At 41.8% G+C, this 17,638-nt stretch overlaps 1 protein-coding gene across 6 annotated transcripts in view; it reads right to left on the reverse strand.

Annotated features, from left to right (window-relative positions):
- The window catches only part of Trpc3 (transient receptor potential cation channel subfamily C member 3), a 70,503-nt gene that overhangs the window by 25,723 nt on the left and 27,142 nt on the right, over positions 1 to 17,638 (reverse strand). For 5 of the 6 annotated variants that reach the window (XM_070022543.1, XM_070022542.1, XM_070022539.1 and 2 more), the window contains 4 exons: positions 12,608 to 12,796; positions 8,375 to 8,539; positions 3,275 to 3,491; positions 549 to 782 (listed from right to left, as the gene is read on the reverse strand). In XM_070022543.1, coding sequence (XP_069878644.1) covers positions 549 to 782; positions 3,275 to 3,491; positions 8,375 to 8,539; positions 12,608 to 12,796 — 805 coding nt within the window. The remainder of the gene's footprint in view (positions 1 to 548; positions 783 to 3,274; positions 3,492 to 8,374; positions 8,540 to 12,607; positions 12,797 to 17,638) is intronic. The other variant, XM_070022540.1, reaches the window with a different exon arrangement.

A 17,638-nucleotide genomic window follows, 5' to 3' on the forward strand; every position in this document is an offset into this window, starting at 1 on the left:
GCGCCACTTCCGGCTTTTTTTCTTTCTGCTTATGTGGTGCTGAGGACTCGAACACAGGGCCTCATGCATGCAAGGCAAGCGCTCTACCATTGAGCCACCTTCCCAGCCCCTTCTTTTTTCCTTTTCTGTCTTGTTTGTTTTTCTGTCTTTGGGAGGGTAAGGGGAGAGCACAGAAATGGAGGGACAGAGGGTGAACAAATGCAGCAGTGGTGCTCACTAGATACGGTGTGGAAAATGAATTATACAGTTTATGGGAGGGAATGGAAGGGAAAAACTGGGAGAGAGCAAGAAAAGGAGGGGGTGACACTGTCTAAAAAGAAATGTATTCATGACCTGACTCATGTAACTGTCACCTTTATAATAACAATACAACATTAAAAAAAGAGAATAGTATATATAGGTTTCAATATGAGGAGCAATTCAATTATCTTGTGGGGGTCATAGCACATACCCTAGCTGGGTACAGGGGACTCATGTGTTCTTCATTGGTATGTCCTTCCCAAACACCCTCCTGGAAATATCAGAGGCCCCCACGGCAAGCGACTTACCATAGGTGAAATACTGAATTTCTGGTGGGAGCGTGACCTCACTGAGATCACTCTCCTGGATGTAACTGTCCACATACTGCTGAGCTTTCGTGGCCTGAAGGAAAGCGAGGAATCTGGCAGTGAATGCGGCAATGAAGATAGACAGCATCCCAAAGTCTAGAACATTCCACAGCTGCAGGATGTATTCCCTTGGGCCTTCTAGCCACAGCTCCTTGCACTCAGACCACATCATTCCTGTCCCAGCACATACAGGGGGTACGGGTTTAGCCATGAGAGCTTAGCCGTTATTTTATTTGCTTATTTACTTATTACTATGCTGATGCTGGGAGTTGAACCCAAAGTCGTCAGCTCTTGTTTAGGTTTAGTGTTCAGGACTGGCCCTCTATTACTTGAGCCACACCTCCACTTCTGGCATTTTGTTGGTTACATGGAGAAAAGAGTCTCATGGACTTTTCTTCCTGGAGTGGCTTCAAATCTGGATCTTCATATCTCAGCCTCTGGTGTAGCTAGGATTATAGGCATGAGCCACAGTGCCTGGTGAGAAGCTGTTATTTTGTCTCCATTGGCCATATCTTATACAGAAAACAGTGGACCTGGAACCATGTAGCACCAGCTGACCTGGCACTGTTAGCCAGGCACTAACAGAATCACAAGGAAGAGGTCTCTACTCAGAATCATTCTCCCCACATAAGAAATACAGAACCACTAGGCTACATGGATGACCCTGGAGAGAAGGGAAGTTAAGGAAGGTTCTTAAGCCCAAGGATTTTCTTTATAAGTCTTTCAGGGATAGGGGAGAACGTGCATCATTACAAAATTAAAAAAAATGGTTTTTGCCAGGCATGGGTGGCAGTGGCTCAGACTTATGATCTTAGCTTAGCTATTCAAGAGGTTGCCGTCTGAGGATTAAGTTACAAAGCCAGCCTGGAAGGAAAATCCTCAAGACTCTTATTTCCAGTTAAGCGGCAAAAGGCCCGAAGTGGAGGTGTGACTCAAGTTGTAGAGTGCCAGCCCTGAGTTTAAAAGTTAAAGAAGAATACACTCAAGCTCTGAGTTCAAGCCCTACTACTGGCACACACACACACACACACACACACACACACACACAAAATGTTTTATTATCAAACCATAGTGACATGAACAGAAATAATCCTTTAAAGTGAAGAAATCACTTCATTTCACTACGAAAAGCCTAAGAGAATTAGGCAAGAACAGTTTCCCAGTCATCAAAGCTTTGATGGTGAAAGACATCATTTGAAAAAGACAAAAATCTTCCAGTAGAAAGCCCTACTTCAAGCCAGGGGCTGGTGGCTCACGCCTGTAATCCTAGCTACACAGGATGCTGAGATCTGAGGATCGCAGTTCAAAGTCAGCCTGGGCAGGAAAGTCCATGAGACTCTTATCTCCAATAAAACACTAGAAAACCGGAAGTGGTGTTGTGGCTCAAGCGGTAGAGCGCTTACCTTGAGCTGAAGAGCTCAGGGACAGTGCCCAGGCCCAGAGTCCAAGCCCCATGACCGACCGAAAAAAAAAAAAGCCCTACTTCAGAGTAACTGAAAGCAATGTCATCAGGGGAGAAGAAGACAAAAATATCACAATGTTCAAAAATGTAGAATTTTTATATAAGAGTCTTCAGTTTATGACAACTGGTTAATCCTACAGGTATTTCAAATAAATGAATTGATCATCCCAGGGAATCATAGATAAAACCTTATACCTTGTTCAATCATGGAAGTTAGCTTACTGAAAAACGGTATGTTATCATCAGGCTCATGTGAATACATTTTTACTTAGTATAAAGTATTTTTTAGCATTATGTAGCTCCCAAGTTGTTCAATAATTTTGCTATCGAACTTTTCTCACACTGGTGATTTTTTTCACTATGTAAGAAATAAGAAATAACACTTTTAGTAGAAAATGACAGCCAGAAGTAGTAGCTCATGCTTGTAATCCCAGCAACACATGAGGCAAAGGGCAGGGGGATCCAGAGGTTTGTGATCAGTGGGGACAAAAAAAGAAAATCAATAAAAGCTGGGGACAGTGCATGGGCCTGTCATCTCAGCTACAAGGGGGAAACAGGATAAATGAGGTCCAGGCTGGGACATGTGGGAAGGCTGGGAAGGTGGCTCAGTGGTAGAGCACTTGCCTTGCATGCATGAGGCCCTAGGTTTGATTCCTCAACACCACATAAGCAGAAAAAACCAGAAGTGGCGCTGTGGCTCAAGTGGTAGAGCGCTAGCCCTAAGCTGAAGAGCTGAGGGACAGATCCCAGGTTCAGAGTTCAGGCCTCATGACTGACAAAAAAAAAAAAAATCAGAGCAAGCTGGGCACTGATGGCTCATACCTGTAATCCTAGCTACTCAGGAGCTGAGATCTGAGGATATGATTCAAAGCCAGTCTGGGCAGGAAAGGGGAGACTATTATCTCCAATTAACCATCAGAAAACCCTAAGAGACTTTGTGGCTGAAAGTACCTTGAGCCAAAGAGCTCAGGGACAGCACTCAGTCCCAGAGTTCAAGCCTCATGACCAACCAAAAAAATCAGAGCAAAAAGATGTGGAGGCATGGCTCAAGCAGTAGAGCACCTGCTTAGTAAGTACAAGGCCCTGAGTTCAAACCTCAGTACTGCCAAAAAAGAAAAGAAAAGAGAGAAAATGGCAATCATGAATGTAGTGTTACTTTTTTTTTTCTTGGTAGAAATAAGAGTACTTAAAACAGAAGGCTTACCCAGAACCCAGACCATGATGAGCATCTCGGTCCATGTAAACTGGGTGGTTTTCACTCTGAAGATCTGCCTGGGGAAATCGATGACGGTGACATTGGGTGGTGTGGCGATGCCCTCGAACCTGTCAGAGGCGTTAAACACGAGGAGCCCCAGGAAGATGATGAAGGAGGCAGCATGGGCCACAAACTTCATGAAAGGGGCCCGTAGGATCTTCCCTAGCTGGGGAGGAGGGAGAGGGGAGAGAAAGAGGGAGGGGGAGGGGGGGGAAGAGGGAGGACAGGAAGGAGGAGAAGGAGGAAAAGGGGAAGGGAGGAGGGGGAGGAGGAGAAGGGAAGAGAACTTGCTTTAGAAAATCAAGTTCCAGCTGAGCGCTGGTGGTTCATGCCTGTAATCCCAGCTTACTCAAGAAGCTGAGATCTGAAGATTGTGGTTCTAAGCCGGCCTAGGCAGGAAAGTCTGTGAGACTCTTATCTCCAATAAACCACCAGAAAACTGAAAGTGGTGCTGTGGCTCAAGTGGTAGAGTGCTGGCCTTGAGCTAAAGAGCTCAGGGACAGCGTCCAGGCCCAGACAGACAGACAGACAGACAGACATACAGACAGACAGACAGACACACACACACACACACACACACACACACACACACACACACACACACACACACACACACACACACACACACACACACACACACACACACAGAAAATTGAGTTCCCACTTCTGACAATCAGCATGTCGGAACAAGGACATGGGTTCCTTTTGTACAGTCCACCCTGTTTCTACAGAGCTATACATTGTGAAAACAGCTTTTTTTTTTTTTTTATAAAAAGGACCTCCTTCCTCCCAGATTTAATTCAACCAAACATAATTTAATATGTCTTCAAAATTCACTGTAAACACACCCAGTGTGACTTAGGAAATACTGTGCAGTCAAGTGCTTGTCTGGCAGTTATGGGCTGGTTCTGCCTCCTTTTTTTTTTTAATGCAGATTTTGGGGCTTGAACTCAGGGCCTCAGTACTACCCCTGAACTTCTTTGCTCAAGGCTAGAACTCTACCATTCTTCTAGCTTTTTGGTGATTAACTGGAGATAGGAGGCTCATGGGCTTTCTTGCCCAGACTGGCTTTGAACCATGATCCTCATATCTCAGCATCTTGAGTAGCTAGGATTATAGTCATGGGCTTTGATACTCAGCTGTCCTACTCTTATTTTTATATGAAAGACTATGTAAATTCCAAGTTCTTAGGGCTTGGGGAAAAAACCTTGAAATTTGGTCTGTGTAATTCCTTCATGCTTTATAATTGAGAATGTTGTTATGAGTTATTATGTTATTATGACTCATCTAGGGCACTAAAAACATTCTGAAGAGTGAAACAAGTGGCAGGCACTTGTGGCTCCTGCCTGTAATCCTAGGTACTTAAGAGGCTGAGATCTAAGGATAGAGGTTCAAAGCCAGCCCAGGCAGGAAAGGCCATGAGACCTTTATCTCCAATGAACCACCAAAAAGCCAGAAGTGGAGCTGTGGTCAAGTGGCACAGCATAAGCCTTGGGCAAAAATGTTCAGAGATAGCTCCTGGGCCCTGAGTTCAAGCCTCAGTACCAGCACATCCGCCCACACACATACAAAGTAAACCTTTATTACAATAAGACTAACTGTTAGCTCTCATTTCTAAATATGAAAATTTAATCATTGTAACTTGTATACTTAAAAAGATAGAAAAATAATAGAATTAAAATCAATATTCCATTGGTTATTTGTACTCTAAAAAAAGGAGATACAGAATAACTAAAACTTTTAAGTAGATTAACTTCATTTAAAGTCATGTGAGTTTGGAAAATCATGCTATAGTACAAAAGCACATCTAAAAGTCAATGTGTAATTATTTTGAGGTGACTTCTTAAAGTCTCCTGGGATATACTGTCCCATATGTCATAGTGCATAGTCTGGAGTTCAGCCCTCATATGGAGGGAAAAATAGTTCCATGTTCTAGCAGAAATAAAAAACAGTCAGATGTTCACACCTATTATCCTAACTACTTAGGAGGCTGAGATCATAGTTTGAAGCCAGCCTGGGCAGGGAAGTCTGGGAGACTCTTATCTCCAATTAACCGACAAAAATCCAGGACTAGACTTGTACCTTAAATGATAGATCACCAGCATTGAGAGAAAAGTTCTGTGGTCCTGAGTTCAAGCTCTACTATCATGCACACACACAGACACACGCAGACACACAGACACACACATACACACACACACTCACACAGAAATACATTCAGGCTTACATTCCAAAGATCTTAACTTCAAATAAATATGTAGACTCTTAATTTGATATCAGCCAAAGAACAAAGACTGCCAAGTATTTCTGGCATTGAACACGAACACACATGGACATATTTTCCTTAGTAAAAAGAGGAACATTTACTCTGCCTTTACCCAGTTGAGAACAGGAAACTATTGGGGAGCTTATTCCTAGCACAAGTAATTCTTTTTGGTCAGTCTCAGGCCTTGAACTCAACACCTTGGAGCTGTCCCTGAGTTTTTTTGCTCAAGGCTAGCGTTCTACCAGTTTGAGCAATAGTGCCACTTCCAGTTTTCTGGTGATTAACTGGAGATGAGTCTCAAAAGACTTTCCTGCCCAGGCTGGCAGTGAACCATGATCCTCAGATCTCAGCCTCCTGAGTAGTTAGGATTACAGGCATGAGCTATCAGTGCCCAGCTTCTAGCACATGTAAGTTTTTGATAATGGCCAAGTCTGTTTGGTCCAAAGGTTGATCTCTCTCTTCTCTCTATCTCTCTCTTCTCTCTATATATATATTGGGGCTTGAACTCAGGGACTAACACTTTCATTCTTTTTTGCTCAAGGCTAGCACTCTACCACTTGAGCCACTGATTCACTTCCGGCCTTTTTTTTTTTTTTTTGTAGTTTATTGGAGATAAGAGACTCACAGACTTTTCTGCCCGGGCTGGCTTTGAACTGCAATCCTCAGATCTCAGCCTCCTGAGTAGTGAGGATTATAGGCATGAGCCACTGGCACCCAGCTTCACTGCTCTTAAAAGTACAGAAAAAAAAACACCAGGTGCTTATTTCAAACTTGATGTAATGTTTAACTGATTGAGCCGCCTTAAGAGACCAACTCTTGGAAAGATGAACTTTCCAATTCATTTTCCCCAGAAATTAATTATGTGAGTGGATTATGATTTTTGCCCTATGGCTATGCTCTCTCCTAATATTTATATGTTTTAGTCTTTAGTGTTTATGGATTTGAAGGATCACAAAGTACTTTTCCATAATACATAACAAAAGAACATAGTCATCTCACTTGACCAAAATGGGTCAATTTTCTGCCTTCCAGAGCACTGAGCAAGTGGTCGCTGAGTTGAGAAGGATGGGTGGTCCCCAACACACATGGGCTGCCCAGGGGGGCAGACCCCTGTTGAGCCCAGGGGGCTTACAGATTTCCAGGGACATTCATAAGTAGTCTTGACTTGTTTTGCCAGAGCTGTCTCTGTTTTAAACAAAACCAGATATTGAAATATAAAAACAGGATTAAAGGATATCAAAACAGCTCATTCTCTCTAGCAGTGTCCTTTACTAACAGTACAGATAGAGTTGGCCTGACCTGTTTTGCTTGATTTGTGCTGGTCCCAGGGCTTGAAATTAGGGCCTGGGTGCTGTCCCTGAGCTTTTGCGTGCAAGGCTAGTACTCTACCACTTTGAACAACAGCGCCATTCTAGCTTTTTGTTGGTTAATTGGAGATAAGAGTCCCATGGACTTTCCTGCCCAGGCTGACTTGGAATCATGATCCTCAGATCTCAGCTTCCTGAGAAGCTAGGATTATAGACCCAAGCCACCAACACCCCTATGTAGAGATTTTTTAAAACATAATCACATTTTCTTTATATGGGTAAGTTGAGAGAAGAACGGCAAGTGAACAAAATGACTAAAGCAAAAGGAAGCAATGTAAAAAAAAATCATTGAAGATACCACCTAAATTCTGTATATATATATATATATATATATATATATATAAATTTATACACATATACACATATGTATATATATGCACACACAGAGTATTTATTCACACACAGAATATATGCACACACATATGCAAGTACTTGATTCTGTGTGTGTGTGTGTGTGTGTGTGTGTGTGTGTGTGTGTGTGTATGCCAGTACTGGACATGAACTGATAACCTAGAGCTCTCACTTGGCTGTTTTGCTCAAGGGCAACATTCTACCGCTTGAGTCACACTTCCACCTCCAGGTGTTTGCTGGTTAGTTGGAGATAAGAGTCTTTCAGATTTGTCTACCTCTGCTGGCCTCAAACTTCGATCCTCAGATTGATCTCAGGCTCCTGAGCAGCTAGGATTACAGGTGTGATCCATAAGCATCAGGCATTGTATATTTCAGAATCTTCTGGAAGAACAGAGGCCTAGAGGAACCTGCCACATATGTATGTGAAGACCTCGACATAGCATCCTTCTCAGTGTGCTTTAACACACTGAATTCAGCCCAGATCCCAGGCGCTACTGCAGTCTAGCTGTGTATTTCTCTTTTCTCAGAGCGGATTGGCCCAGTTGATGTTTGGCTGGTTAAGTTATCAAGAGACAAATGCTACTTTTCACTCAAGCTGCTTTTCTTCTTTTCCATCTACCATGGGGTTTTATCTGAAAAGTCTTAGTCAGGTGCTGGTGGCTCATAGTAGCTACTCAGGAGCTGAGATCTGAGGGTCTCGGTTCCATGCCAGCCTGGGTGGGAAAGCTCAGGAGTCTCATCTCCAATTAACCACCCAAAAGCTGGAAGAGGAGCTATGGCTCAAGTGGTTGAACACTAGTCTTGAGCAAAATGCTCAGGGCCAGTGCCCAGGTCCTGAGTTCAAGCCCTGGGACCAGCAACAAACCAAAAAACCCAGAAGCCTTAGTAGTCTATTCTAGTTATACAAAATCCTTTCTCATCACTTCTCTGAGTGGATCCATTTATTCAAAAGCAGAATCTGTGTCCTTGAGTGAATGACCATGCAAGCTTGAAGCTTTTGTTCTTTTCCCTTCTAAAGATACAGCTCCACCAACCACAAAGGAAACAGGGGTAGGCAGCCAGTACCCTGCTGCATGGTGCAATCCAGTAACCCATGGCGAGGAATGGCAGGCCCAGGGCCACCACCAGCACCACCAGACACTTGATGGCTATGGTCTGCTCACGAAGGCCTGAGAGGTTCTCGTACCAGATCGTCAAAAGCTGCTGCTGGCAGTTGGGGTGTGCTACAAACTGTTGGGGGTGGGGGTGGGGAGAGAGAGAGAGAGAGAGAGAGAGAGAGAGAGCGAGCGAGAGCGAGAGAGAGAGAGAGAGAGAGAGAGAGAGAGAGAGAGAGAGAGAGAGAGAGAGGAATGATCAGTCACATTTCTACTGTTGACAGTTCCGCTCCTGAATGCCTTCACATCCAAAAGATATTAATCATACATATTTTTCCAGAGCCCAATTCTGGTGAAGCCTCCTTTGCCTCCCTTCTATTCTTCAAAATTGCTTCATAACTATTAAAGGGCTCAAGCTGCAGGGTAAAAATTCCAAACAAGAGGATAAGGCCCTGAGTTCAAATTCCAGCATTAGCACACATAAAAGAAGGAAGAAAAGGGTGAGGGCTTTCTGGGAAGCCTAGCATAGAGTTCTTTAAAAACAATTAAAGTTCTTATATACATTTATTGCATAAATAGTCCAAGCCAAAGACTTGGCATTAACATTCCATTTATGTCATAAAACAAACCCAAAAGTGCTGGCAAAAGTCCTATGTCTTCTTTCAGTTCTAAATAATTGTTGTTGTTATTGTTGATGATGGATCGTGAATTTCTTATTAATGACATCTCATAAATTATAACCCACACACCAATTTGTTGAAAATGAGCATGTAGTAAGACATTCACCCTGCGAGGTTTGGTTAACAGAAGCGCATCTGTGCAGCAGCTGTCTCTGCTAATAGGACACTTTCAAAGCCATGATAAAAAGCAAGTGACAAGTGACATCCATTCTCTCAGGTGCCAAACAGAAGAGACACAAATCGCAAGACCTGTGCGTGTCTGCCCAGACAGCATTCTAAAAAGGCCTTACCATCAATCTTCTTCCAAATTGTTGTTTCCGCCCCACCCTAGCAAAACCTCAACTAGCAAGAGCACTCTCAGTGGAGAAAAGTAGGGCCAGTGTAGTGATCTTGTAACTTGAAAAGTTGTTTGCCTTTGCTCTTTACTGAAAACATTTTGAGTTGATTGTCCTGTGGAAAAGGAAAGACTTTCCATCCTCACTTGGTGCTGGGGGAAAACACAGGTTAGGAACCAGAGGCATGTGGGAGAGCTGGTTTGGAAGAGATTTAGGTCAGTTCATTTCATTTTTTTCTTCAATAAAATGGGGGAAGGGGAAGAAAGCCAGGCACTTATAATCCTAGCTGTTCAGGAAGCTATGATCTGAGGATCCAGGTTTGAAGGTAGCCAGGGCAGGCAGGAAAGAACTCAGAGCATCCTTCCTGTTGGGGCTGGAACTGGCTGTCTGCAGCTTTATTTGCTCTGAAGAAATGTTCTATATGCTTTTTTATGTTCATTTAATGAATTTATTTTTTGTTTAGGTGGGACAGAGGAATCAAACCCAGGGTCTCATGCATGCTAGACAAGCACTCTACCACTAAGCCACGCTCCTATCCCTGAAGAATTATTCTGTTTAGGCCCTACATACTCCCTTATTAGACCAGTTCTGGACCTGGTTCTAAGTGAAGTTTCTACAAGTACAGTTTATATAAGCTTTTCCTCCACTTCTCCTTATTCTGTGAGCTTTTTAAAAAAGTAAGGTTTTATTATCTTTAAGTAGTTCTACAAAGAAGTTATCATTCAACAGATCAGTTTGTAAGTACAGTACATTTATTTTGTCTGTGTGCCAGTCCTAGGGCTTGAACTTAGGGCCTGGGCGCTGGCCCTGAGCTTCTGAACTCAAGGCTAGCAGTCTATCACTTGAGTCACAGCTCCACTTCTGGCTTTTTTGGTGGTTAACTAGAGTTAAGAGTCTCAGAGATTGGCCTTGAACCCTGATCCTCAGATCTCAGCCTCCTGAATGGCTAGGATTACAGGTGTATGCCACCAGCACCCAGCCTCTGTGTGATTCTTGACACTCTGTTAAATTCTTGCTTTAATGAGTACTGGTCTGACACTATGATCTGGAAATGATACGGGAACATAAAGCTTGTCTTTGATAAATTTGCTTCATTCATTATGAATCCTTATGTAGTTCATTATGAATTCCACATTTTGCATTTTCATAATGTGGGAATGTTACTACAATTGTTCATTACATATTAGTTTATTAATGTACAGTGCTAATCACATGCATTATATCAAATCATCTTTAAATGGCTGAATAGTTGTATTATTACTGCCCTCATTTCACTAACCAACAGACCAAGGCTCAGAGGCCCAGTGACCTGTCCATCACTCAGGAAAACAGTGGCAATATCAGGACTCATACCCTGATTGACAGGCTGTAGTGTCTGTCTTCTCCACGGCCCAGAGCAAGAAGGGCAAGAGACTTAGCTATTCACTGACCAGCTCATGATGCCAGATCCATTTGCAGTTAGAGCTTATTTTGTCTCAATTCATCAGCTCATTTTAAAGTTCAAAAGAAAAAACAAACCACCCTCTCAGTTATATAACATGCATAAAAGTTTCAATCTCTGGATAACTAAGATTTTTTAATGCACTAAAATATTTCTACCCTAATTATTGAATTACTGAAGAGTAATCTGAAGAGAAAAAAACTTCACAGTTGGAGACCTGAGCTTGAACCAAAACAAAACGGAAATAACCAACCTCTGGAGGCAGGCTCAGTGGCTCAGGTGGTACAGTGCCAGCCAATGAGTGAAAGTGTCAGCTGAGTTCAAGCTCTTGTCTCACAGAAGAATAAAAAAGAAACAAAGAAAAAGCTAACCAAAAATTTCAGTTTTGGCCCTTGCATGACCAGTTTTATGACTATGTGACCTGAGAAACGCTGAATTGAAACTCCTTTGCACAACTGCTTAAAGGTAATAAAAATAATTTTTAAAAAGAATCAACATGAGAACACATAGAACCTTATTAAATGTATACAAGTAGCACATGTAGTTGTTAATTTCACTACAATGAATGATTTCTTTTCTTTTCTTTTTTTGCCATTTGTGGGGCTGATTGAATTCAGGGCCTAGATGCTGTCCCTGACTTTTTCTTTTTTTTGGGGGGGGGGGGTCCAGTCGTGGGGCCTGAACTCTGGGCCTGGGCGCTGTCCCTCAGCTCTTCAGCTCAAGGCTAGTGCTCTACCACTTGAGCTACAGCGCCACCTCTGGCTTATGTGGTGCTGGGGAATCGAACCCAGAGCCTCATGCATGCAAGGCAAGGGCTCTACTACTGAGCCATCTTCCCAGCCCCAGTCCCTGACTTTTTCTACTGAAGGCTAGTACTCTATAACTCTGAGCCACAATTTTCTGGCTATTAATTCAAGATGAGAGACTCACTGACTTTCTTGCCCTGGCTGGCTTCTAACTGTGATCCTCAGATTTCAGCTTCCTGAGTAGCTAGGATTATAGGCGTGAACTGCCAGCACCCAGCTCCATTGCATACTTTTAATTCATTTAAGTCCCACAAAAACTCTACCTTGATAAAGATATTATCAGGATTAATATTCTATTAGGAGATATCATGTTCCTTTGATATATGGAAACTAAAACTTACAGAAGATTCAGGACTGGTGCAAGGTCCCTTCTGGGTAAGTATGTGGAAAAAATCAGACCTGACATATTTAACTTTCAGCTTCACCATGATTCTAATTGTTTTTAGGAAGGAAAAAAACTTATCAGGGGTGTGCATGCACATGCACACAAGGCCTGCCTGCCCGCCTACCTACACTCTACCACCTGAGCCACAATTGTTTTTTTTTGGGGGGGGGTAGATAAGAATCTCATGGGCTTTTCTGCCTTCCAACCTCAATCTGCTCAGTCTCTTCCTGAGTAGCCAGGATTACATGTATGATCCACCAGTGCCTGGCTCTGATCCGTTTTTTCTTTTTTCCTTTTTTTTTTTTTTTTTTTTTTTGTTGTTGTTGTTGGTTGTGGGGCCTGAATTCTGGGCCTGGGCTCTGTCCCTCAGCTCTTCAACTGAAGGCTAGCGCTCTACCACGTGAGCCACAGCACCACTTCTGGCTTTTATGTGGTGCTGAGGAATCAAACCCAGGGCCTCATGCATGCAAGGCAAGCACTGTACCACTGAGCCACCTTCCCAGCCCTCTGATCCGTTTTTAAGTATCCCAGACTAGGGAACTGATGGGTCATCTTACCTTTTTGACTTCATATTTAATGGCAAGTTTGACTCGACTCAGTGAAGCTTTGTGTCTGTGCACATCCAGGGGCTCGGTAGATTCTAGATCACCATTGAGAATGGCTTCTACCTCTTCCGAGTCCCTGCAAAGGTCCAGCACGCCTACTACAAAGTCTTTACATTGCATGGACAGCTTCCTGTAGTCATTCTAAAAAAAAAAACAAGAGGGGTTGTAGTTAGTGTGAAGAGTTTCCCCTAATCCAACGGGAAAGCTGTGTTTAGGGGGTATGTGGCATAAAAGATGTCCCTTCTTCTGGGAAGGTATCTGTAGCCTCAACCAGCAAGGCTGGTTGAGTTAGACAGGCTAGAGGTGACCCCTACTTCCTTACCCTACCCTCACCCAGGGGTTCCCTTCTACAACCTTCCCCATGCTGAGAGACAGCTTTGGAAATGGTAAGCCCATATTGCTTGTACATAGAATCTCAAAACAGCTGAACACACAGAAATGAAGACTAGATTGAAGGTGAGGGAAGGAATGGAGAGACATTAGTCAATAAAGTTTTGGCCCACACCTGTAATTCTAGCTATTCAAAAGGCTGAGATACGATCATCAAAGGTCAAAGCCAGACTTTCAAGGAAAGTACACGAGACTCTTCTCCAATTAACCGGTGGAGCTGTGGCTCAAGTGGTAGAGTGAAAGCCTTGTGAAGCCCTGGGTTCAAGCCCCAGTGTCAGCACACATACACACAAAAGTCTTCAACTCTGCTGTTAAAGGCATTGACCAAAGTTACAACAATATATTATATATTTTAAAAATATTAGGATTTTGTAGGTGCTGGTAGCTCATATCTGTGATCCTAGCTACTCAGGAGGCTGCAATCTGAGGATCAAGGTTTGAAGCCAGTGCAGGTAGAAAAGTTTGTGAGACTCTTATCTCCAATTAACCTTCAAAAAGCCCAGAAGTGGAGATGTGACTCAAGTTATAGAGTATCAACCTTGAGCTAAAAAGCCAAGAGAGCTTCACACGCATGCGTGCATACACACACACACACACACACACACACACACACACACACACATACACACACACACACACAAATGCTAGGACATTTCAAATATCACATCACACACACACACACATGCACGCAGAAAAGTGAAGTGACAAATGTGTTAATTCACTTCATTTAATCATTCCCAATTCATACATATATCCAAATATTGCATGGTATCATATAAATACAATTATTATTGGTCAATTAAAATTTTTAACTAGATTTGCAACTCAGTGGTAAAATTTGCCCAGTCAAGGGTCTGACTCCAATTCTCAGCACTAAAAAAATAAAATAAATAAAAATTGAAAGTTGCTAGTCTAGCACCAGGATTCCTGAGTCCTGATCAACTCAGCAGTCTGAGATCTGATGATTATAGTTCAAAGCCAGTCTAGGCAAGAAAGTCCATGAGATTCTTAATCACCAAAGAAGCTGGAAATGGAGCTCAAGTGGCTCAAGTGGTAGAGTATCAGCCTTGAGCAAAAGTAGCTTAGGGACAAAATCCCAGGCCCTGGGTTCAAGCCCTAGAACTGGCACAAAAATTAAAATATGCCCCCCAAAAAAGAGTGGTACACATTCAGGTTTTTGGTATATTATGTGATGTTGGTTAATCAGTTTTTAGCTCTTTTGTACAAATAGAAAATAATTCATTCTACAGCTAAAATAGGACATGTCTATAATGGAAATTCTCCTACAATAACACTTTAACAGGGAAGATGGAGTATCTGTGAAAATAACATGCCCAGTGAACATTGCCTTGACATAGCTTCTGAATGACCAGGGCTCAGAATCAACGGCACCTGTGTAGGTCGGAACATGCACATTCTCAGCTCTTTCCCTAAATATCCTGACAGAAAAATTGTAGGAAGAAGATGAAGAAAAGTGAGGGAAGGGTGGAATGGGAAGGACGGGTGAGAAGGTTGAAAGGGGTGAGATTGATCAAGAGGCACTGTGTTCATAAATTCATTTCATGAATGGCAACTACTTTATAAAACTACTTGAAGATAATCTGTGGGGATTTGGAGATTCTGACAAAATTAGTATTTGAGATATTATAAATGGTTTTATAAAAAGTGCAAAGAAGTAGATAGGTTCTCATTTATATAAAAAGTTGTGAGGTTTCCCTTCCCCTAGTTTGTCTTAAGGTTTTTTTTTTTAATCAGGACAGAAATGTCTGATTATGTGTAATGGAATTCTCAAAGGTTACAGAATATCAATACCTAAGAGAAAAATTTCCAGGCCACTGGAACTAACACCTTGCTAAAAATAATCATCTGTGAATCTTTAATTCCATCTGCATATTTATAGAGTGCCATGGATGGTTGGACAGCATTCCCTATTACTTACAGAATGGAACTGATTTCAACACCATTGGTTCCAGCAAAGGTTCCAATGGGCATTTCTTGGGAAAGGGCCTTTCTTTTGGAAACCCTGCATTTATGACTTTCACTAAAATTCTTTCCCTTAAGAAGCCAGGTGGCTGGGTGATGGTGGCTCATGCCTGTAATACTAGCTACTTAGGAGGCTGAGATCTGAGGATGATGGTTCAAAGCCAGGTTGGGCAAGAAAATCTGTGAGACCCTTATCTCCAATTAACCAGCAAAAATAAATAATCAATCAAGAGATTAATTAAATCAACTGGAGATGTGGCTCAAGTGGTAGAGTGCTAGCCTTTGAGTAAAAAAGCTCAGGAACAGTGTCCAGGTCCTGAGTCCAAGCCCCAGGGCTGCCACACACACAGACATACACACAGACTCTCTCTCTCTCTCTCTCTCTCTCTCTCTCACACACACACACACACACACACACGTAATTTGTTTAATTTGGCACACTTGAGGAAAATAGAATGCCTCATTTTTAACATGTCTGGACACTGTGTCTAACTAACCAAGTAAGACAGCACAGAAGAATATCTGGACTTCCACAAATCATATTGTAAAAGTTAAGAAGAACATAGAATTCCAATGATCTTCTCTTAAATAATTAATCTGATTTTGTGGGCAAAACCAAATCACCAACTCAAATAAACACAAAGAAGGAGAGTGACTGTTTACAAGGCTGCACAGACTAGAATACTTTCCATTTCAGATATCAGAAATTCAGATAAAGAACCATTACAGTTAATCCTTTTTCCCTCATAAGGGCACAGATATGATGAATAAAATTTCAATCTCTGGTCTCCATTCAAGTTGGTACATGCAACTGATAAAAATTAATAAAATGTTCAGGCTCTGGTTTCTGTGCAGTGTCAGTTAAATGTCCATCTGCCTTCCCTTCCTGAAAGACTAATGAAATATTTTGTTATAACTTACAGAAATATTAAATCCATGTCCATATAGCATACAGAAATATTAAATCATGTCCATCCCTTTGATGCGGCCTTTCAGATGAAATTTCCTTGTTTTACTCTCCAATTCAGACTGTTTTGTAATAGGATAGCCATTTCTCTATTGATCAGAAAAAAAAAAAGCCAGGTACCAGAGGCTTTAGCCTGTCATTTTAGCTACTCAGGAGGCTGAGATCTGAGGATCAAGGTTTGAAGCCAGCTCTGGCAGGAAAGATCATGATACTCTTAACTCCAATTAAACAGCAAAAAGCTGGAAGTAGAGGTACAGTGCCTGCCTTGAGCAAAAAGCAAAAGGATAGTACCCAGATTCTGAATTTAAGCCGCAGTACTGTCGCGCGTGCGCGCGCGCGCGCGCGTGCGCACACACACACACACACACACACACACACACACACACACACAATACAGTCTATGATTTGAAGAAAATTTAGTTCTCACAGTAACATCTAAATAATGACTCAGTGCCTTTAAAAATCATCATTTGGTAAGTGGTCCAGTTTTAAAGAAAAGCTCTGCAATTTTTCACAATGAAAGATCACTTGAGAAACAAACAACCAAACAAATAAAAGAGTATCCTGCAAGTTACCAGGATAAGGCTCTGATTCTGTAACAATTTAGACAGATCTTGCTGGAAGATGTTTATTGCGCAAGTGCTGGAGATAACAGTGATTTATTTTTGGCTCAATGCTGGGGCTCTACTACCCAAGCCATTGCTCCACATCCAGCTTGGTTGATTAATTGGACATAAAAATTGCAGTATTTTCTACACAGGCTGATTTCAGACCTTGATCCTCAGATGTCAGCCTCCTGACTAGCTAGGATTACAGGTGTGAGCCACCAGTGTCTGACAGGTGTAAAATTTTAGACATAATGCCTAGGATGAGTGGGACTTTGGCTACAGCCTCTTGCTTTCCTACTTGTAGATTGAGAGGTGTGTATAACCAGAGATCAGTATATTCCTGCTCTCTCTCTATATATACATATATAGATAGATCTTTCTCTCTTTATTTATATATATCAGATCTCTATATAATATAGATAGATATAGATAGGTAAATATAGACCAAGATTTCTCGCTGTATGTATGTATGTGTGTATGTGTGTGTATATATATATATATATATATATATATATATATATATATATATATATATATATATATATATATATATATATATATATATATATATATATATATATATATATATATATATATATATAGGCAATCTTGCTTTTGGGATACCTTTTTTTTCCCCTTACTGCTCTAAGTGACAGACATTGAAACTGCTTTTCTACTTTAAGGAGAGGAAAACCGAGGCACAGAGAAGACAGATGGCCTGATATTTGTTTGCTTTGTTACAAAAAAATGTGCATCCTGCTCTCAGTCAGAATTAGGAAGTTTCAATTTGTGTTCTCCCAGCTTAATAAATGATGGCTTTGCCATCAGGGACATGCACACTATTAAAGCCAGAGTCCATCCTGTCCAATATTCTGTAGCTCAGAACAGCTTCATCCAGCACCTGCACATCAAAAGACTTCTTTAATAACCTGTCACTAGGCTGTCCTCCATTAATTTATCTAAATATATACAGTAGAATGTTTGACCTCTAGGAATAATGACTTTCATGTGCTTTCAGCTCTATGCCCAAGGTAT

This window comes from Dipodomys merriami, unplaced genomic scaffold (genome assembly GCF_024711535.1).
Source record: "Dipodomys merriami isolate MVZ:Mamm:240054 unplaced genomic scaffold, mDipMer1.0.p SCAF_15, whole genome shotgun sequence".
Taxonomy (NCBI): Eukaryota; Metazoa; Chordata; class Mammalia; order Rodentia; family Heteromyidae; genus Dipodomys; species Dipodomys merriami.